The 24,237-nt window shown below is 38.0% G+C and overlaps 1 protein-coding gene across 17 annotated transcripts in view; it reads left to right on the forward strand.

Annotated features, from left to right (window-relative positions):
* LOC120527354 (protein prune homolog 2-like) overlaps positions 1 to 24,237 on the forward strand; it is a 156,283-nt gene that overhangs the window by 123,677 nt on the left and 8,369 nt on the right. For 5 of the 17 annotated variants that reach the window (XM_039750664.1, XM_039750665.1, XM_039750662.1 and 2 more), the window contains exons 7-11: positions 11,348 to 11,434; positions 11,740 to 11,838; positions 13,253 to 13,294; positions 13,689 to 13,727; positions 22,052 to 22,099. In XM_039750664.1, the coding sequence (XP_039606598.1) occupies positions 11,348 to 11,434; positions 11,740 to 11,838; positions 13,253 to 13,294; positions 13,689 to 13,727; positions 22,052 to 22,099 (315 nt within the window). The remainder of the gene's footprint in view (positions 1 to 11,347; positions 11,435 to 11,739; positions 11,839 to 13,252; positions 13,295 to 13,688; positions 13,728 to 22,051; positions 22,100 to 24,237) is intronic. The other 12 variants (XM_039750669.1, XM_039750670.1, XM_039750666.1 and 9 more) reach the window with 6 other exon arrangements.

Here is a 24,237-nt window from a genome sequence, read left to right on the forward strand (position 1 = left end):
CTTGATTTGAAAATCTGCCCCAAATAAGTTTATAATTGAATAGCCCTGTTCTAATACCTTCTTTAGAAGTTGTTCCCTATTGTTTACCCCACTGTGTTTTGTTTTTTTTTACCCCTGGAACCTTAGGCAGCATTTCCTATGCTGACCCAGATCCTTAGTCAATTATGATTTAAGGAGGTCTGGATAGAGAAAATTTCCTCATGTACAGGTCTGCAGCATTATAATTTTTACATTACAATTAATTTGTATATTTTGAAGTAGCATTGCCATTGTATCAGCATCTGCACTGTGTAAAGTCAATGACTCAAATCAAACGAAGAAAGTTCAATGCCATTTCAACTATATTTATTTTCAGTGCAACTGTGGACTCTGGAGAGCTACATACAATAAAATAAGAAAAAATAAGTAACAGTAAATGTAAGTAAAAGCAAGGTAACTTTGACATTCAGCTGAGAATTATAAATAATAAGAACTTTCATAATAATAATAACAAGTTTTAACGATTCAACAAAAAAAGACTTGGCCTCATATAAAAATAAAATATATAAGAGTATTTAATATGTGCACAACTGAACAGGCATAACCAGTTTCACAGTAAATCTAATCATCTTTAAATAACTGAATATATCTTACCCTCCTTCTTTCCCTCGTATCCCACTGCCTACTTTCTCTTGTTCAGCTCTTGCTTAGTCTGCCAGGATTTTAAATCTGGGATGGAATGGTGTCAGTGCCATCCTCATGCATGTGTGAAGATTGTCATCACTGAATGTTTTTTTGTGACATCACAAAATCCACGCATCTCTGAGTGAAGACTCGTTAGCGGGTTGTTGGACAGTAAATGAATGTGTTAAAATCCTTGTTGCCTGATTGTTAGTTGGCTTTAAGATCGCTTGTTTTCTGCAGCCTAACTGGGTAATTTATTGGGTAACTTTTCTCAAATGTAATTTTGTGTTTCGTATCATAGTGGTGTTTCACATTCCCGCTTTTAACCACTGCCGTCTCAGAGCAGATGAGACACGGCGATTTCAAATTTCCCACGGGAAGTATAAACATAAAAACCTCGGTCCATTCTGGATTAAAAGCCCGGTTTTCAGTGTCAAGCTTCCGCCGTTTATCAAAAGCCATGGCGCATTGACTATTTTGTCGCTTTTCTTTCTCTTGTCTTCTTACTCCTGTATATTTTTCTCTCCATGCCAATGCCGCTGCCACAAGAGTGCCAGCAGTTTTCACTCAGAATGCAGGTTTCCAATCCTACATTCAGTGAAGGCCTGCCCTACTCTGCCTGTGATTGGCTGACATTCTTGCCTTCACTTTGACCAATATCAATCTTCATGCTTAAACCCAACCAACTCGAACCCACGAAGGCAAGAAGTACTGGCCAATCAGAGACATGTAGGAGGTCCCTTTCACTGAGTAGTGGTGTAGAAACACTGTCCGAAAACAGTCGCCGATAAAAATGTAATCTCTGCCAAAACTAAATAAAACTCAATGTCTGGGTCTGGACAGAACAGAGTCTGGGTCCAGAGTCTTGTTTCAGAGTGTGCAATACCTCTATCCATCCATCCATCCATTTTCCAACCCGCTGAATCCGAACACACGGTCACGGGGGTCTGCTGGAGCCAATCCCAGCCAACACAGGGCACAATGCAGGAACGAATCCTGGGCAGGGTGCCAACCCATCGCAGGACACACACAAACACACCCACACACCAAGCACACACTAGGGCCAATTTAGAATCGCCAATACATCTATATTTTAAAAAAAAAAAACTTGAAACAAGGCGTGATCTTTTGAAGGGAGACAGATTAGAAGAGAGTCAGAGAGACACTTCCATGTCCCGCGACACTGTCAAGTCACATCATACTGACATCCTTTGGAAGCAATTCACACCATACCTACGAACATTTTCGAACAAGACCACAGTCATCTAACCTCTCAGTTGTTGGCACGCCCTACTTACAACTTTTTTCAAACAAGAACACGATCATCTAACCGCTCAGTTACATTATTAATTCGTATCTAAAGGTCGAAGCTAATCATCTCTTCTTTATTAAATCTAATCAAGCAAAACTTAGAATGAGACATATGCAAGGTCTAATTGATCACGTTCAAAATTCAAATATCAATAGTTCAGACAAATTCACAATAGGTAAGGCAGTAATATTGCCATCATCATATCAAGGTATTCCAAGAGCATTGCAACAGTTATATCATGATGCAATGGCAATATCCCGAACTATCGGTCAGCCAGATTTATTTATTACAATGATGTGCAATCCACAATGACCAGAAATCCGTAGATTCTTGAGAACAATGCTACCGGCTACATCGGCTCTGGATATTCCCACTTTCATAAGTCGATTGTTTTTATCAGAAAGTCTTATTTTTATTGAATGAACTCGAAACGGTGTTCGGTCAAATAAGAGCATACATTTACACGATTGAATTTCAAAAACGGAGTTTGCCTCACATGCATTTGTTGGTTACTTTGCAAAATAAATTATTAATTGCTGATGATGTAGTTCACTTTGTCTGTGCTGAAATTACAAACAGAGAAACTTATCCTGAATTATGGTACAAAGTCATTAAACATGTCTCACGGATCTCATTTAAAAGATTCAATATGCTGGGACTCAAAAGAAAAAAAGTGTTTAAAGAAATTTCCAACAGCGTTCATTCAAACAACAGATATGACTAAGGCTGGCTTTCCTGATTATCGCCAAAGAGATAATCATCACAAACAACACACGAGTTGATCTCGTCCATTATGGGAGATGGATGTCCGTTAGCAGCGGCTTTATTTTTTTCACTTATTTCTTATTATTTTGAGGTATCCTGTATTTACCCGACCCAAGGGGTTTCCACTACAATATATAAACATGAGTAACAAGAAGGAACAGGCAGGCGAATGCACAGACTTCCCAGGATCCGCTCCACTGCAAATTATCCTGTCGAGAGCAAAAACGGGAGTGAAAATGGGAGCGAAGGTGCAAGTGGTGAAAATGGGAGCGAAGGTGCAAGTTCCAGTAGATCACTTGAAGCCAGAAATGGCCTTGCCGTCCGTGCTTTCGTTCATTCCTCACGTGCCCGAAACATTGGCTGTAACAGGGGTTGCCACTCCACCTGCGCAGCACGAAGCCGAAACGATTTCTCGAAACTGAAGGAAATGATCACAACATCGGCGACGGCCATAAGTGAGCTTAAGAAAGACATTCAGAAACATATGAAGAAAGATAATGAAGACCTGGAAATGTGTCTATACAATCGTTTTGAAGCGACCTTTAAAGGTATGCTGGGGAAAATTGAGGAAGACATCCAAGAAAATACGTCTAAACTGAAGAAACTTGCCGATTGGCTGGATGACATTAAGCAGACATTCACAGCCCGAATTGAAACAGCAGAACAATTGGCATCTAACGCCGATGGAAAAGCTACAGCTGCGAATTCTGAACGCAAGAAACTTGGAGACAGACTTGCGACTCTGGAAGATGGATGCAGAAGGAATAATATTAGAATCAAAGGTCTACCTGAGAATCGTGAAAGTCCAAACCCAGTGAAATTCGCAGTTGAACTATTTTCTAAAATAATTGGAGAAGAATTTAAATCAGATACCGAGATAGCAGCAGCTTATCGCATATGCAAACCAAATACCTTTAGACCTAGGTCTTTTATTGTCCGCTTCGAGAGATTACTATGTAAGCTAAATGTGATGGCACTTCTCAGAAACAAGCAAGAGATTATTTTTGAAAATAACCACATTTGTATTTCCCTGGATTTCTCTCCTACAACAGCTGCTAAACGTACAGCCTACTACAACAATAAACAGCGGATACGGCAAGCCAATATCAAATACAGCCTCTTGTATCCTGCCAAACTGAAAGTGGATTTTCAAGGCCAATACCATGTATTCTCCAGCAAGGAGGAAGCTGAAAAGGAATTAAGGAAGCTGATCCCGACACTATTCTGAGACACAATAGTGAGTCGCATCCCGTTATGGCATGGCAAGGATATATAACCTGCTGTCTGATCCACTTGTAATGATACGGGTATTATAATTATACATCCTTTTCATTACTCGGACGCTTTCTGTTTGTTTTTCTTACATGTATGTGGAAGAAATAATTTTTTTTTACTGCCCTAAAGGAGACTCTTTAACTAACATCATAACCTTTGTTTATTGTTACTGTTATTATTGCATTTGGATTTACTATGCTTATCCTGGACTACTTTTTAACACCATTCCCTGGGTTTTATTATCTTAATACTTTAAGATTGCTGAAGATTATATTTTATGCTTGTAGTTTGTTAATGATTATATTTAGGCATATAGTATTTAGACTTTATTGGCAATAGATATCTCTACTTTTAATCCTCAAACGCCGCTGCTGGGGGGCTTGTTTTGTTTTGGACGTGCTCTGTCTCTAGGTATGTCAGAGGACCGGGACTCTGTGAAGTGGGGTACAGCCTTACGTGGGGAGGCAAAATGGGGGGGTAGGGGGAATAAGGGTGGAGAGAAAGAGAGCAGGTTATATCTAATCTATCCTTTTAACCCTTATAATTACAACTATCAATGTAACAATTAGCTGCATGGCAATAGCTCGTGGGGAAATTGGAAATTAAGGTTAAAGCCATCTCACTTCCAGTTAACACTATAAAATGACATCAAAATTCAGAATCAATGTCTCCATGATGGGACAGTTAACTTTGTGAGCTGGAATGTTAAAGGCCTGAATCACGAATTAAAGAGGAAAAAAGTATTCTCTCACCTAAAAGGTTTTAATGCTAAAATAGTATTTTTACAGGAGACCCACAGTTCCGGCTGCAAAAAGACTGGACTGGCCAAATGTTCTATTCTAGCTTTACAAAGAAAACTAGAGGAGTAGGAATTTTCATACATAGAACAGTCTTATTTGTAGCATCAGATGTAGTATCTGATCCTGAAGTGAGTTACAGTGGAACCTCGGTTCACGAATGTCTCAGAACACGTACAAATCGGTTTACGACCAAAAAGTTTGCCAAACTTTTGCATCTGTTCACGACCACAAACTCGTTATAGGAACAAGCAAGTTTCCCTTTTGGTTTGTGAGTGCCGATGATTTCGGCACGTGTTCAGTCTCTCCCTGTGCATTCCCTGTGCAACGAGAGAGTGAGAGAGACACACACATACACCCCTGTGCAACGAGAGAGTGAGAGAGACACACACATACACCCACGAGAGAGAGAGGGAGAAGGCTGGACACATAAGGCTTGTTTTTAAAGAGACAGATCCGAACATTGTTTTAACCATTGTATTTTTCTATTGGATTTTAACCTCCACTTCACTTCTGTTTACAACGATCGGTTTGTTGCGTGTATTGTTGCAATGTTACTTTTCTTGGTGGTTTATTAAATTACGGATTTTTCAAATGTTAATTTTTTCCTGTGCTTAAAACTCATTTAAAAAAGTGTTTTTAGCGGCGGTTTATAGAGGTGCAGCGTGAACTCGTGCAGTGTTAGTTTTCTCTGTTGTTCAAGGTTTTCTCAGTGTTATTCAGTGTTTTTATATTTAGTTTACTATTAAGGCTGTGCATTCTATGGTGTAATTAACTATATTTGTGCTTAAAAATCTTTAAAACAAATATATTTACATACAGTTCATACCGTCTGGAACGGATTAATTGTATTTACATACAATCCTATGGGGGAAATTACTTCGGTTCACGACCAAATTTGTTTACGACCAGAGTTTTGGAATGAATTATGGTCGTGAACCGAGATTCCACTGTATGTGATTGTCATGGGCAACTTATTTAATTGTAAAGTGATTTTGTTAAATGTTTATGCACCTAATGTCGATGATAAGGAATCCAAGCAAAATATATTTGCATCTATTCCCAATGTGAACACTCATAAAATTATAATGGCTGGGGACTTTCATTGTGTTTTAAACCCACTCTTAGATAGGACTCCTGTCACAGGGGGGATGACATCTAACACAGCTAAGACAATTATACAGTTTGTAACTGACCACAGCTTATCAAACCCCTGGAGGTTTCAAAACCCAAACTCAAGAACATATTCGTTCTACTCACCAGTACAACATTGTTACTCAAGAATTTATAGATAATAATTTCTTGCCTACGATTAAATCTTGCAAGTACGACGCTATTGTTATTTCTGACCATGCCCCTCTAATCTTGGAGCTAAAATCATTAGGCCCCACACACTCATCTCGAAGATGGCGTCTTAACCCGGTTCTATTAGCAGATGAGAACTGTACAGAATTTATATCCAAACAAACCAGCTTCTTCCAAGAGACAAATAGATCCTCAGAGGTGTCTGCAGGAATACTCTGGGAAACTCTAAAGGCCTTCTTAAGAGGACAGATTATTTCATATCTTTTCCACAGGAATAAATTAGAAACCAAGAAAGTATCAGAGCTAAGCACAATTACTAAAACAGATGAAGAACATGCCAGGCGTCCAAGCAAGGCTCTACATAGGAAAAGGCAGGCTCTGCATTCAGAACTCAACCTCTTGACAACTAAAGAAACTGAACAACTAATTTATAAATCAAGACATCATCACTATGAACACGGAGAGAAACCTAATAAGCTTTTAGCTCAACAGATCCATAAGCAAGAAGTTCGCAATGCAATTCCAGCAATCACCAACACGAACGGAGATGAAATCATTGACCATAAAAATGTAATGTACACATTTAGAGACTACTATAAATCCTTATATTCTACTGAGTTTAAAGAAGACAACACACAATCTAATGCATTTCTGGATACATTACAGATACCACAAATAGATACTTTTAGTGCAGAGGAACTGGATAAACCTTTGGCTCTATCAGAATTACTAGATGCTATAAAGTCACTTCAAAGCGGGAAAGCAGCAGGCCCTAATGGCTACCCTGTAGAATTGTATAAGAAATTCTCCACTCAGCTAGTTCCCCTCTTATTATCAACATTTACAGAAGCTAAAGACAATCAAATTCTACCTCAAACTTTTTGCCAAGCATTAATCACTGTCTTTCCTAAACAAAATAAGAACTTATTACAATGTGCATCACACAGACCAATTTCACTTTTGAATAATGATGTTAAAATACTCTCAAAAATCATAGCTAGAAGGATGGAGAGAATGCTGGCTTCAATAATATCACAAGATCAAACTGGATTTATCAAGGGTCAACACTTATCTTCCAATATTCAACGCTTGTTTAATGTAATACTGTATATATATCAGACAAAAAATTATGTGCCTGCAGTCTTAACAGCACTCACAGAATTTCAAAAGATCTCTGGTCTCAGAATTAATTTGAATAAAAGTGTACTCTTTCCAGTGAATTCTCAAGCATATAATATTAGATTGAACACCCTACCTTTAATCATTGCAGATCAGTATAAATACCTAGGGATAAACATCACAAGTAAACATAAAGCTCTTTATCAGCAAAATTTCGCTGTCTGTATGGAAAAAATTAAGTAAGACTTACATAGATGTCAACTCTTCATCTCATTCTAGCTGGAAGAATTACCGTTGTTTAGATGAATATTCTTCCTAAGCTTCTTTTTTTATTTCAGAACATTCCAATATACATTAATAAGTCAATTTTTAAGCAATTAGATTCAACAATAACTTCATTTATTTGGAACTCAAAACATCCACATATCCAAAGAGCGACCCTACAAAGACCTAAGGCAGAAGGTGGCATGGCTCTACCTAACTTTCAGATTTATACTGGGCAGCAAACATACAAGCTATACAAACCTGGACATGAATAGATGAACATACACAGGCTTGGTCTGCAATAGAAGTAAAATCCTGCGGTACTTCTTTATATTACCTGCTCTGTGCCCCAACAAATGTAAGTTATCGCCAATATACTAATAATAACCCAATTGTGCTTCACTCACTCAGAATATGGAACCAGTGTAGGAAGCATTTTAAGATGTAGAATCTTTTATCTGTGGCACCACTGCAAGAGAACCACCTCTTTCAACCTTCGTAAACATATGCAGTTTTTAATATCTGGAGAAGATTTGGGATTAAATTGCTTAGAGATCTTTATATAGACAACATCTTTGCATCCTATGAAAAATTACAATCCAAATTTAACTTTCCAGCTACACATTTCTTTCACTGTCTTCAAATTCTGAACTTTGTTAAACACTGCAATCAAGTCCCAGCTTCACTGGGTCACATGTTTTGGGACTACACCAAATTACCATCTTTATGGATCAAAATTTTAAGTGCCTTTTCAGACAGCCTTGGTGTCACAATCCCAACTAACCCATTAACAGCTGTGTTTGGTGTTCTTCCAGATTTGCTTAAAGTGGAGAAGGACAAACAAACTGTGATTGCCTTCACTACACTATTGGCACTTAGACTTATTTTGCTAAACTGGAAGAATCCTAACTCTCCTCTTTTAAGTCAGTGGAAAACCGATGTTTTATACTATTTGAAATTGGAAAAAATCTAATTCTCAGTTAGAGGATCGGTACAGAATTTTTTCAAAACCGATGTTTTATACTATTTGAAATTGGAAAAAATCTAATTCTCAGTTAGAGGATCGGTACAGAATTTTTTCAAAACCTGGCAGGATCTAATCAATAATATTTTAGAATAAGCTCTTAAAGCACCAACAAAGAAATTCTTTCTGCATTTTTTTTTTTCATTCATCTCTATTGCCCTTTTAAACTAATCAATTTAGGTATGTTTACAAGCTTTAAGGTTTACTCCGTTGGCCATGCTCTCTTTCTTAGGGGTGGGGGTTAATATGTTTTCATCCTATTTTTCTTTTTGTAAAAATTGATCTATTTGTATGGAATGTTTACAATAAAATTAAAATAAAAAGAAAAACACACCACAGAAAGAAAGATGGTAAAATTGTGATGCTCAGTAATTCAGTGATTGTACCATATAACCCGCATTTGCTTAAATGATTTGATTGTCATATTAATTTTGAGTATTGTGCATCAGTTATGAGTGTTAATTACATGTACAAGTACATTCATAAAGGGCACGATAGAGTATGCGTAACTTTATCGAAAGAACAGTCTCAGGACGAAGTTCAAGCATATTTAGATATTTAGTATGTCAGTGCAATGGAAGCGGGTGGCATTTAATGGAATTGCCAATGCACGGTCAAAGTCTTTCTGTTGAATTATTACCAATTCAATTTAAAGAGGGCGAAGAAGCAGAAGCCTCAGAGGTAACAAAAAATAGAAATACAAAATTATTGCCTTATTTTGAACTTAATAAAACAGACATAAATGCAAAAGCATATACAGTGGGATGCAAAAGTTTGGGCAACCTTGTTAATAGTCATTATTTTCCTGTATAAATGTGGTTGTTACGATAAAAATATTCCACTCAGTATCGGCAGATTCTGGAGACTAATGTCCAGGAATCAGTGACAAAGCTGAAGCTGCAACAGGGCTGGATCTTTCAACAAGACAACGACCAAACACTGCTCAAAATCCACTAAGGCATTCATGCAGAGGAACAAGTACAACGTTCTGGAATGGCCATCTCAGTCCCCAGACCTGAATATAATTGAAAATCTGTGGTGTGAGTTAAAGAGAGCTGTCCATGTTCGGAAGCCATCAAACCTGAATGAACTAGAGATGTTTTGTAAAGAGGAATGGTCCAAAATACCTTCAACCACAATCCAGACTCTCATTGGAACCTACAGGAAGCGTTTAGAGGCTGTAATTTCTGCAAAAGGCGGATCTACTAAATATTGATTTCATTTCTTTTTGTGGTGCCCAAATTTATGCACCTGCCTGATTTTGTTTGAACAATTATTGCACACTTTCTGTACATCCAATAAACTTCATTTCACTTCTCAAATATCACTGTGTGTGTCTCCTATATGATATATTTAACTGACATTTTTTATCATAACAACCAACGATTTATACAGGAAAATAATGACTATTAACAAGGTTGCCCAAACTTTTGCATCCCACTGTACGTATGCACAAATTCCTCAACATTACATATTGCAGAAATGAGTGTGGCATCCAAGAAAAATTAATTGCAAAAGTCTTGTTCGATTAAATATTGTATCACCAAAAGATATTGAATGATTTCATTTCAAATTGTTGTTACGTGAATCGAAAGGTTACGTGAATCGAAAGGAGCAATGTCATATAAAGATGTTCCAACTATAGATGGAAATAAGTACAGTACACTTGAAGAAGCAACACAAGCAGCTAGGCTATGTAAATTGGATGACTATATGTTTGAAATAATGTCTGATGCCGCTTCTGTAATGATGCCTGACAAATTAAGACACTTCTTCGTGTACTTAATTATGACAGGTGAAATTGATGCTTTCACATTATGAGAAGCGTTTCAAGAAACATTATCCGAAATTTCGAATGAACAAATGGCTCTTTTGATCATCAAAAAAATGTTAGAAGCAGAAGATTTAACGATGCAGCAATTTGGGCTTCCAGAAGAAATAGACAAATCAGAGTTAAAGAAAGCGATAACAGTAGACGAAAATTTAACAGTGGAAAACCATATAAAAATATCAGAAAAGTTAATTCCAGATTTTATTTTTATTTAAGTTTTAAAGTAAAAGTGACAATAATTATATGCTTATTATATTTGCTCTTCATGTTACTTGCGCCTTTGTCTATCTGTACAGTTGTAACAAAAGTAATTTCCTTCAGGATTGATAGTTTTTCTGATTCTGATTAACCAAGCATGACCCAATGTGCATGAATGCATCCCTGACGAGGATTAAGAAATTGTTACTGTTTATGACTAATCATAATAAAGTTAATAATTTGTGCATTTAGCAATTCTATATTCTACAGCAGTATTTTGATTTTTAATTCCAATAGTTATACCTTGCTATTTTCTATTAACAATACAATACATCATATTTATGCTATCATAATCATATATTGTGTCTACCCTAGAGGTAATTTCACTTTCAGATACAGTCACTGCAGAACCGGTTATGTGAAGAACACACCATGTTTTACTTCATTTTTCCTGAGTAACTGTGATAAGCAGACTGTAGAATGTTGCTGTTGGCTATTGTTTCACATTTCTATGAAGCAAAATCCAATTACAGTACTGGTTTAGTTAGTTGTATTATTTTTTTTTAATATGCAGCAGATATTGATTTAACTGATTAAATGAGCCTTAGAAGCATAATGCATTAACCCACATATGTCCTTGGTGACATCTTAATGTTCAAGATTTTTTTGATAAGTAAGCATTTTATATATTGCAGTGTGAGGAAAAAAAATTCCAAAAATAAATGTATTATTATTATATTCCCCGAAACAAAACTAAATTCTAATATGTTTCATTTTGTTTTCTCATTGTTTAGGTTAAGAAAGAACTTGAAATCATTTATTATTGTTCATCCCTCCTGGTTCATCAGAACGATTCTGGCTATTACCAGACCCTTTATCAGGTACCAAGGAATTATTTTGTAGCATGCTTTCACGTATTTATGCATTTAAGCCAAGTTTAGCTTTTTAAATTATATTTAAGGAGTTATTGAAACAATTCTATTTTCCTCTGACTAAACTACATAAATAAGCAGGCAATCAGCACATTCTCAAACGACCCAGCAGGTATTCTTTTGATTATCTTAACTCAGTTTGAGTAAAGCATCTTTCATTCCTCAATCCTGTTGTGATTTATATAATTAGTCCCAACAGCTGCATTGCAGATAAAGTTCTTTAATTTTGCTCCATTACTCTTTTTGTGTTTTAGCTCTAAGTTTAGCAGCAAAATAAAGTATGTCAATAGCTTGGCTGAACTTGCGGAACTGATCCCAATGGAGTATGTACACATTCCGGACAGCATAATGAAGTAAGTACACACAAATCATATCTCATTTAATGTAAGGAAAAGTTTTTTGAGTAAATGCTGCACATGTTTTCTAGGCATTGGCTGAATTTTAACCATTAAGTTCTAGAAATGAAAGAGTGGCTGTGTTTGCTTATGAATACAAATTAAGAAATACATTTATTACTAAGGAATTGTTTAAAACAGTTGTTACTTGAATCAAAGCAACTTTCCATTGCCTTCAAATCAAGTAAAAATAACAGACAGTCTAACATGGTAGTACTGGACCAGCAGTAATTTTGGGTTACTCTGGAGCTTTGATAAAAATTCAAAAAGCTAGCTCTGTTCCCACCTGTGGACATTTGTATCTTATTATATACAGTATTCACTATATGGCCAAAGTAACTGGTCACCCCTCCAATTTAAGTTCAAGTGTTTGAGCCACACACATTGTTAGCAGGTGTTTAAAATAAAGCACATACTGTAGCCATGCAATCTCCATTAACAAACATCGGCAGTAGAAGGAAGGAGTCATTCTGAAAAGCCTAGTGACTTTAAATGTGCTGTTATGGTGAAGCGGAGATGTCTAAGAGCAACAACAGATTAGCCTTGAAGTGTTAAACCACACAGACTCACACAGCAGGGCCGGCAAGTGCTGAAGTGCATAGTGCATGAAAATTACTTATCCTCTCTTTCATCACTCACAACAGAGGTACAAACTGTCTCTGGAAGCAACATGAACAACTGTCTGTTGGAAGTTTCATAAAAATGTGTTTATCTGGACAAATAGCCGCACATGAGCCTAAAAATACTTAGAACAATGCTAAGTGTCGACTGCAATAGTGTAAAGCACACTCCCATTGGACTCCAGAGCATTGGACATGTGTTCACTTTAAAACCTGGCAATCTGATGGACGAATCGAGTTTGGCAGATTACAGAAGAACACTACCTTCTGGACTGAATAGTGCATGTTGTAAAATTTATTGGAGACATAATGGTCTGGAGCTGTTTCTCAGGGTTTGGGCTAGGCAGCCTGGGTACTGTTAATGAAAGCCACAGCATACCAAGATATTTTAGACAATTGCATGCATCCACCTTTGTGGGAACAATTTGGGGAAGGCCCTTTTCTGTTCCAGCATGATTATTCCCCTCTTCACAAACCTGCTGGAAGGAGCAGGTTATGTTTTAAGGTATGCAGAAGCGGTTTTCATTGTTGAATGAATCTGTGCAAAGATTTATCTTCCTTAACAAAAGTGAAAAATAGTATGGTGTATCAAAACTGATGTCAATAAGCAAAAAACTTTAAGTTCATCAGGGAACTCAGTATTTCACAGCTTTTCACTTCTTAACCTTAAAAAGTCACCTTTAGTTCTAGTTGTACTGCTGTTTATGGATATGGAGATGCCTGATTTTCACATGTTGCATTTTCTCTACAAGGTTTGAAGAAGAAAGGGGTATTAAAAGATATGAATGTTTGAGGTAAATAACAACAGCCTGTTAAAGTGTAGAGCTATTTTGAGCAGTATTGCTAAACTCAAGTATATTTTCTCACGGCATAGCTCAACGGTTAATGCCGCCGCAAGGGCACAAACACTGTTGAGCTCTGCCTTTCTTGCTGCACTAGCTTTTAAACCAAAGCATTTGCTCTTGCTCTTGCCTAAGCAAAGCTGTATGGCATTCTTTCTCATGCGCATGATGAGATCCCATGTGTGTATATTTCAAAAACCAATGAAGGCATTCATTTTGTAAATGTGAAATAAGATGACAAAAATGTGTTTACAGTGGTAAAGCATGTAGCTTACCCTGCTTTGCTTTCTTTCTCACTCTATGCTTGCTTCTTCTTTTCTTCTTTTCAACTAACCTTTTCCTGCAGACTGGATGAAGAACTGAGGGAAGCAGCTGAAACTTCTAAGTAAGAATTAGTCAGTCTTCACTATAGTCTTTTGTCTTTCTTATCATTGATGAGAAGAGTAAAGAGGTGCTTTACCGAGACATTTGTTTGTGTGATTGATGAACTGGGGCATAGTGGTTTCTGTGTGCAAGTCATTTGTAGTGTATGTTTGAAAGAAGAGTGTGGTTTTTTTAAAGTGATTGTTGACATGTACTAACTTAAACCTTACATAAAGAATGTGAACAGCTTATGTATTTATATATATATTTACTTTTTAAAGCCTGTCATTTGAAGATTCCCTAGCAACCTTAACTAAGTAATTTAACCACGCTTTGTTGGTTATATAGTATAGTACACAGCCTGGGTTTCAGTGCATAGTATTGTATTCTTAGTATGCTTACATGGCTTTATCAAGTCTGCAGATCGCATGAATTCTTTTGTCTGTATTACCTTTATGAACTGCAGTGTCTTTTTGCTTACAATGAGGCTAAATCAAATAATCAGAGTTTATTTAACATTTTATTCTACAAGCCAAGAAATATTTGCCATACTTGAAATTCCTGTTTTAATATTCACTGTTATGTATTCTCTCCCACTTTGCTAAGTAGATCTGCTAATGGGGTTATTTAAAGGCAACTTTATTAAACTTTATTAAACTATAACATGCAGAGACATAAACAACCTGGCCAGCAGAATCATTAAACTGAATGGAAATTGTTATGAAGGCAGAGATAACCAAAAGGCAGAAACGGTAAATGACTAGAAAAGTAAAAGACAATAAAGGGTTTTGCAGGGTGTATTCAAAAACAGGTATTGGTTATAATGCCAGAAGCAGTCAAAGAATCTTTTATCAGATCCAAAAATAATAAACAAGAGTAGTAATTAAAAAAATCAATAAGGTCCTACCACTGAAGTTTTCTCCAAAGCTCCTTTTAACTTCTGCTAAACAGTAAATAAGAGGCTGAGAGACAGACAAAGGGATTCAATATGCAGATAAAATGAGCCTCCATCTTGTAAAAGTTTTGGGACAGTACTACTACTACTACTTCTATTATTACAGACATTATTACAGGCAAAAACAAGAACAGTAGATAAAAATAAACCAAAATTAAATAAAACTGTTTGCAGATGGTAGAAGTCTAAAACACAAAAAGAACATAGAAAATAAATTCTAGGGCTGACTTGTCAAGTGAAGACAACATGTAAGCAGCACAGTGGCCACAGTTAGGGTAAAATGTTGGTCTTGGGGATCAAAGAAATGCCTCCAATTTGCTTCAAGAGACTTTCCAGCATGCACCCTTAAGAAAAAAATAATGTTAATATTCCCAGAATTGGGCCATTATGAATGTTGTACAGTGCATCAAACACTCAGGATCTCATGATATGCATGTACAAAGTGTTGAGGTACTGGTTAGTTTTGCAAGGACTTTCTGGTTTTAGAGGAAAGTAAACAGGAAACTTACAAAAGAAATAGGATATCAGAGCAATACTACTGTACATTGTTCATGCTGCCATGAAATAAAACATTTTGGTACAAGAACAAAAGAATTTAGTTTTCTTAGAATTAAACAATGTGCAGTGTTTATCCAAACTGTACATTTCATGTTATTTGGTATTTAAAATAATCTGAATTTGTTCCTTTATCCTTTTGATTTATATATTTGTTCTCTTCTGTCTGGATCCAGTTAAGATTTGACTTGGATTTATTTAATGTCCAGGGACACTTGGCTGGACTGAAAACACTTAAAGATGAATCGAGTGCCTTATTTAATGTACAGTACATCATTATTAAAGTTAGATGCATGTTTTTGTAACCAGGTGATTTAAGAAACCTGTATCCCAAGCTCTCATCTGTAGTTTAGTACAGGGGTTCTTAAACTTTTTAATCTGAACGACCCAGATAAGAAAATCAATATTGTACTGGGACCCAAGAAGAGGATTATTCCCATAATGATAGCAGTCCCATAAATAAATAAATAATAATGGGCATATAATAAAAAACTAGTAAATGTTTTTGTTTCCATGCATACATGTTGTTAATAAACACTAATTATCATTCAAAACAGGGACTAGATTCCTTGGGTTATATTAATGACATTGTAATTGCTTAGTTTACACTTTAGTAAAGGTGAGAGAAGCTAGTTTTCCTAGTGCTGCTTAAGGATATGGTGATGTTTAAAAGAATATTGACTACTTAGTTATCTAATTCAATGTGGCAGATAAGGAATAAAGTGTCAGTCATTGCAGCTTATTTACCATGTGACATTGTTCTTCTAGTATTTTCAAATGAGTTTGTAAATAGATCACCCTACACTTAAAAATTCAGTAAACTGAGTAAAAAAGTAGCTAAATTATCTCTCTATTAAAAAAAATCTTGGTGAAAGGGAGACCAGGTAGACTAGACGAGACGTGATCTTCTCGGAAGACACTTAAAAGACCCGCGAGATGAAAGATATTGGCCATGGAGCTTCTCGCGGGGTTCTTAAACAATAGATTGCAATTGGACATCCCACGAGAGACACTTTAACGTCACACGAGACAAGGCAGTGAGACATTTAAAACAAGTTCACGGACATCTAACCTAGCAGTTGTTGGAATGTGCTCCCAGCTCTTAAAACAATGACAAGCGACAAGCAGGATATGCCAGCAGCAGCAGGAAGCCAGCTGATGATTGGACCACTTCTCCTTAGTGTGTGCAGTACAGACTTTGAAATGATAGACACAAAGTGCAACAAGCAGAAAACGCAGCTCGTAAAAAGCAATAAGCCAGCAGATTATCTTACTGCAACTCCTTAGCGTGCATTCAGCCCTCCCCTTAACAACAGGAGCAGCGTTATACGTCCTCCGAGAAAGAATTTTAACCATGCCTGGGGCTGGAAATAAAGTACAAGTATTGTTTTTACAAAAGTTTTACAGTAAAAGTGAAAATAATGCTTGTGTAACAATTCCCATGAAAATTATATCTTTAAATTGTATATAAGGTAAACCAAAACCCCCTAGTTTCTAAAAAATATATGTACTCTTTGCATTTTATACGGAGGCAGGATAAATCTTAAAGAATAATATGGTGAACTGTCTATCTTGAAATATTTAATGCTATGCAAGCCACAATCCCCACCTTTTACAAAACAAACACCATTATTCCACTGCCAAAAAAATGCAAAGATAACTGTCTGAATGACTACCGGCCTGTTGCATTGACTCCTATAGTGATGAAATGCTTCAAGAAATTCATTATGAGCCACATTCAGACATTCATACCCATCACGATGGACCCCCTACCGTTTGCATATCTCTCTATTATAAAAGGAGATCCTGGGACTTTCTGAGATAATTTCAAATCCTGCAAGAGAAAATTTCAGGTCCCGCGAGGCGAGACTTTTTGCCAAGAGATTTTGACAAGTCTCACCCTCGCCGCCAACGTTTACAACCACACCCACAGTCCATTCATTTCTTATTTGTGTGTATGCTATTGTCAGACACAGTTCCTGTGCTCTCAGCTCCAAGCGGGGTCGGAAATAAAAGACAAAAGGTAGAAGACAAAGTAGAACATCTTAAAAATGTTAAAAATGTTGGCATGATACACATGCAGAGCAGGTTAGAGATTATGAAAGAACTAAAATTTGAAAGTCTAACAAACGGAAATTACTACTCTGAGAAATAACGGAACACCAAAAAGAGATAGAATGTATGGACATAGGAGATATGACAGAAGTATGTAGTTATTGTTGGGCTTTAAACTTTAAGTCGGAGACATGCAGATCGTCTAATTCACGTTGCCCATTAAAATATTTGTTGTTTGGTGAAACTGAAATCCACATATGCAAGGGACAGAGATGCAAATGGCTGGCGCGTAGCGCAGGCTCGGGGGGTTGGCGAGCGAAGCAAGCAAAAAGGTCAACAGAGGACACAATTAGCACAGCATTGCATACAGTTATTACAAACCTAGAGAACAAGGACCTCTGTGCCTGTTTGCTGTTTATTGACTATTGCTCTGCTTTTAACATTATGATACCAGTTAAGCTCACCAACAAGCTCTCCACTCTAGGTATGTCATTTACTCTGTACAACTGGGTCCTGGACTTTTTAACAGGCAGACCACAGTCAATCAGGCTGGGGAACTACATTTCCAAAACAATACTCATAAATACAGGAACCCCACAAGTATGTGTATTGAGTCCCATGCTGTACACACTGTTCACCCATGTCTGTGGCACTTCCCACCATAACACCAGTATTATTAAGGTGGCTGGCCTCATGAAGTGGTGTCAGGACAGTAGTCTCTTAACACCAGCAAAATGAAAGAGGTGATTATTAACACATGGAGGAAGAGAGGTCAGTACCCACCAATGTACACTGGAGAGACTGAGGTGGAGAAAGTGGCCACATTTAAATTTCTTGGCATTAACATCTCTGAGGGTCTCACTTGAACCTACCATGTCACAGACCTGTTGGGGAAAACCTGGCAGCATTGTATTTTCTGAGCAGGCTGAGGAAGTTTGGTAAGCCAAGTACTATCCTTAGCAACTTCTACAGATGTACAATTGAGAGTATCCTAACCTACTTCATCACAGTCTAGTTTGGGAACAGTACAGCACAAGACCACAAGGCTTTACAGTGGGTGGCAAAATTTGTGCAGAATATCAATGGAACTGCACTCCCTGCTCTAGAGGACGCCTGTAACACCAGAACTCTCAGGAGGGCTTATAATATTATTAAGGACACAACACACCCACTCACTTTTAATCTTATTGAGATGGACATTCCCACAGGTTGTTTAGAGATTGGATGCTGTCCTTGGTTTCCAGTTTGTCCAACTATTTGCTTTAGGCTACAGTGTATATTCACTAAGTAAATGGCTGCTTGACTTCCTGAATTTGGGGAGGCCATGAGAACGACTTTCGGACGGCTTCGAGGAGATTCTGGTCCACCATCCGGCGTCTCAGGAGGGGGAAGCAATGCAGTGTCAACACTGTATATAGTGGGGATGGTGCGCTGCTGACCTTGACTCGGGACATTGTGGGTCGGTGGGGGGAGTACTTCGAAGACCTCCTCAATCTAACTAACATGCCTTCCAATGAGGAAGCAGAGACTGGGGACTCGGAGGTGGGCTCCCCCATCTCTGGGGCTGAGGTCATCGAGGTGGTCAAAAAACTCCTTAGTGGCAGGGCCCCGGGGGTGGATGAGATACGACCAGAGTTCCTCAAGTCAAGCCCGTTTCCAGTGAGAGTTGGACTCCGCCAGGGCTGCCCTTTGTCACCGATTCTGTTCATAATTTTTATGGACAGAATTTCTAGGCGCAGCCAGGGTGTTGAGGGGGTCCAGTTTGATGGACTCAGGATTGGGTCACTGCTTTTTGCAGATGATGTTGTCCTGTTTGCTTCATCAGGCCGTGATCTTCAGCTCCCTCTGAATCGGTTCGCAGCTGAGTGTGAAGCGGCTGGGATGAGAATCAGCATCTTCAAATCCGAGACCATGGTCCTCAGCCGGAAAAGGGTGGAGTGCCCTCTTAGGGTTGGGGGAGAGATCCTGCCCCAAGTGGAGGAGTTCAAGTATCTCGTGGTCTTGTTCATTAGTGAGGGAAGAATGGAGTGTGAGATCGACAGACGGATCGGTGCGGCGTCCGTAGTGATGCGGGCTCTGCATCGGTCTGTCGTGGTGAAAAAGGAGCTGAGCCATAAGGCAAAGCTCTCAATTTACCAGTCGATCTACGCTCCTACCCTCACCTATGGTCATGAGCTATGAGTAGTGGTAGAATGAGATCGCGAATACAAGCGGCTGAAATGAGTTTCCTCCGCAGGGTGTCTGGGCTTTCCCTTAAAAATAGGGTTAAAAGCTCAGTCATCCGGAGGGGCTCAGAGTAGAGCCGCTGCTCCTCCGCATCGAGAGGAGTCAGATGAGGTGGCTCGGGCATTTGATTAGGATGCCTCCCGGACGCCTCATTGGTGAGGTGTTCCAGGCACGTCCAACCGGGAGGAGGCCCCGGGGAAGACCCAGGACACGCTGGAGGGACTATGTCTCCCGGCTGGCCTGGGAATGCCTTGGGATTCCCACAGAAGAGCTAAAAGAAATGGCCGAGGAGAGGGAAGTCTGGGCCTCTCTGCTCAAGCTGCTGCCCCCGCGACCCGAACCTCGGATAAGCAGAAGTAGGTGGATGGACTTGCTGAATTCCTATTTCATAAGGCAATTGTGTTACTTTGTAGCACTCTTATCATGGTTGATAAGAATTCGGTCTATATTACTATCCACAAGCATTTTCCTCTTTTTATACATTTTGAGTTTCTTATTGACTAATTTTATCTGTATGGTCATCATTATTACACCTTGAAATGGTTCAACATTTAGTTTGATTTAGAAACAGTTGAAGTGAGTATGTTATATAAAAAAAAATGAAGTCTTGAGAAATGCCTGCTCCACCATGCAGCTAGAAGATCCTTTGTTGGCCTGCTCTGTATGCCAGCTGAATGTGTCCAATCCAGGTTTGGATTTGGTTATATGATGCATACAGTGTTGCAGGGTTCTCGTTCCCTTTGTCCTTGTAATGGAAAACTGGGTTTAAAAAATTATGAAAATATTAATAGACCAAGAATGTTATCTGCTTCCAATATGGAAATGGAACACGATGAGAGCTTACAATAAAAGTCTTCTTATATTCACCAAGAGAATTAATGGAACAGAGGTGTTTGCAGATTTCATTATTAACCTATTTCTGTATGCTTTGACTTTATTAAGAAGTACTGTTATGTGAGATGCCTTGCATGATTTTTGCTTTTACTTTTTGTGCTGGCTTACTTTGGCAATTTGAATTTGCATGAGTATTTAGAATTAAATAATCTTGTTTTTCTAGGAAATGTTATATTGCACTTTGCCTGTGAATTGTTACTTAAACTGCATGCTAGAAGTGATACGTGGTTGAGGCAAAATGTTGAACAAAACTGTTTTTCAGTACTTTTGTAACATAACATTTCTTAGATCTGTGAATATCTTACCCCCTCGTTAATATGAAAGCCTTTTACTTGTGGAAGTTACTTTGAGGTTATGCTAGTTGTGAAAGGCATTATCCATCCATCCATCCATTATCCAACCCACTATATCCTAACTACAGGGTCATGGGGGTCTGCTGGAGCCAATCCCAGCCAACACAGGGCGCAAGGCAGTAAACAAACCCCGGGCATGGCGCCAGCCCACCGCAGGGCGCTCGCACACACATACCCACACAACAAGCATACACTAGGGACAATTTAGGATCGCCAATGCACCTAAGCTGCATGTCTTTGGACTGTGGGAGGAAACCGGAGCACCCGGAGGAAACCCACGCAGACACAGGGAGAACATGCAAAATAATGCAGGCATTATGAATTTGATTATTTTTATACTGTAGCCCTCTGGAACTATGGGCTTCATTGTACATGAATGTAGTTTACTAATTTAACTGTATTTTAGTAAGTTATTTTTGAGGATATCTTCCTCCATAAGATGAAATATTCACAATTTAAAATGTAGCCACATAATTCACTTGGGGGCGGTATGGTGACACAGTAGTAGCGCTGCTGCCTCGCAGTTAGGAGACCCGGGTTCACGTCCCGGTCCTCCCTGCGTGGAGTTTGCATGTTCTCCCCGTGTCTGCGTGGGTTTCCTCCCACAGTCCAAAGACATGCAGGTTAGGTGGATTGGCGATACTAAATTGTCCCTAGTGTGGTCTTGGTGTATGGGTGTGAGTGTGTGTGTCCTGCGGTGGGTTGGCGACCTGCCCGGGATTGGTTCCTGCCTTGCGCCCTGTGTTGGCTGGGATTGGCTCCAGCAGACCCCTGTGGATTCAACAGGTTGGAAGATAGATGGATAATTCACTTGGAGTCGACCTTGAAAGCACAATATAGAGTGAGGGATTGTCTTTACCTCAACCCTATTAAACAATTATTTCAAACACACATTTACTGTACATGAAGTGATAGTGCAAAACAGTTAATCATATCATATATATGTCATACTGTCATATCAGTGGTAGTTGTTTGCAATAGCCTGTGCATACAGACTACAATAGCAAATATTAAGAAATTACTATGAATGCTGTTGTTGTTTAAGATGTTTTTGATAATGTACTATGGATGGTTGTAAGTTCTTGCAGTGTGCTGTCTTGATTTTAAAAACAACAACAGAGAACAAGATTTGACTGCCATCTGTATTATTTATATGCTCCTCTCCTTTTAAGAATATATTCAGACACATAAGAACATTGTTTCATTTTAGCAATCTTTGTTTTGATGAAATTCATTGAAACATTTGTTGACCTAATAATAATTCTCTTGGTGTTTTTGTGCATTCTTTTACTTTTTTATTAAATCTAGATATGCAGGCTTTCTAAATGGACTGGAATCTACATCTGTGGAATTGGAGTAAGATTAACGAATATTGCTTCCATTTGCTTGTTTTTTTTTTTGTTCTATTGCTTCCATTTATTTGTTGTTTTTTTTTTGTTCATAATTGGGTCATCTTTTCAAAGTTGGAAACACATCAGAATCTTCTGCAGTAATAATTCACCTAACCATTTCTGTTTAAAAACATATATCTTGATCTAATTACATTGCCATTGAGTAATTTCTAAAATATTTTAAATGATACATGTCTTGATTTATTAACTGCCGTTCTTAATCACTGATTGGATCACATTTCGGTTTTGTGAGTTTCTCCTTCAGGTTAATCTTATGTTTCAGCATTCATTTGGCTTTTTCAGTGTTCTTCCACAACATGGCCTCGGTCTCTCCCAGTATACAGTACAATGTGTAACTGCATTCACTGCAAGTTAGGCAGTGACTAAACTAGAGCTGTTTCATTAATTATTAGAAGTCTTAAAAATAGTCTAGGCTCAACGAATTGTCCTATAGTTGGAAAGGTGATCAGTGCCACAAAAATATATTTAGACTTATTTTTTTAATTAAAATAGCTAAATTTACTTACTGCCTAAGCAAAAATAAATTCCAATTTGATTTTATAGACATTTGATTTTATACTGTTAGCTTGAGGAAAATGTTTTTCATAATTGTATCATATAATAAACTTGCTTGAATTACCTATTGAAGACATGAAGTAGAATACATTTTAAAATAGGAATGCTCTTGTGCCTCTCCTAGGTGTATTCATGCTAATCCTTTTTGCTCCACATGTACCTGCAGTGTTCTTCACATGCCACTGCTCGGTATCCACACATGTCTCAACCTCTGCTGCCCTTCGTGTGCCTTTGGCTTTGCTCGTATGCCTTTCTGTGGTATCCTAGTGCGTCTCGACCTTTCTTGCCAAAATGTTCTCAACAAAGCCTACTTTATAGACTCTTGTCATTTTGAGGGGTCTTTCTCACCTCCTTTCCAATTTTAGACTACCAGCAATTATAAAAGTTGTCCCTCATTACTTGTTGTGAAAACATCATTTGTATTCTTGCAAATACTTCCTGTCTTTGAAGACGTTTTGCCTTATTAGTATTTAGTGACCAAGTTTTGGTTAGCAAGTTATTCATTTTGCTGTTGTTGAAATATTCCATTTTAACTTTTACCTTTTTTGTTAAAGTATTGTGTCATCATACCCAGCCAAACTGACCAATCAGATTTCTTGGAGGGACTGGACACACACACACAAACACACAGTATAGTATTTTATTATGTAGTAGATTCTAACACAAGTTGTAATCTTGTTGATCCATTACCATCTGTCATATATTTTAGCACTGAGAATGCCTTGCTTATGCCTCCCAGAAATTACTTTTTTTTTTCATAAAAATACATACAAAGGACACAACGTAACAAAATCAGAAACGGTTAAAAAAAATGGTGCACACATTTTCCCCAAACTGTCTAATGGATTTGTTTATCCGTGGTACTCCAAAGCTCACTCCCTTTTTCTCTGTCTCCATCGTGACCCTGCACTCTTTCACCTGCCAAAGAATTTTCACTACAACTCTCCCCAACTGATGCTCTGCACAGCAATCCCTGGCAAGAGTGGCAATTGAATCCCATCTCCATGGCCAGGAATGGAACTGCACCTGCACTTACAACAGGGACATAAGATTTACAACTTAATGTTGAGCCTCTGGAATCCCTGTGCTGCTTTGAATGGACCTTAACAAGATGAGTCTACAGGAAGGTTTTGGTACACCCTGTTACCCTGTTTTTTGTTTATTACTTTCCTAGGCAGTAAGATCCAGCCTGTCTCACTTTCCGATTTGTTTTCTGCTAGACTTGACAGGACACAATTAATAAAACTATGGTCTACCCTACCCTAATGACCCCATCTTTCAGCTCTATTGTGCAGCACTGCTCATTCGTAATTACTGTAGTTTGGCTACTCTGGAATATCTCAGTGGGGAATCACAGCCCTTTCATTATGTGGAATGCTGTACAGTTGACACGCCATGCAAACCGTCACAAAATGTCAATTGAATATGAATCAATCAATGGAAAAGGAAAATGCCTAAGCTCACTAAATATATCCTTCCCAATTTGGGAGAAAAATGTATTTTTTTGTTGAGGAATTATGGAAATTT

The sequence above is a fragment of the Polypterus senegalus genome, chromosome 4 (assembly GCF_016835505.1).
Source record: "Polypterus senegalus isolate Bchr_013 chromosome 4, ASM1683550v1, whole genome shotgun sequence".
Taxonomy (NCBI): Eukaryota; Metazoa; Chordata; class Cladistia; order Polypteriformes; family Polypteridae; genus Polypterus; species Polypterus senegalus.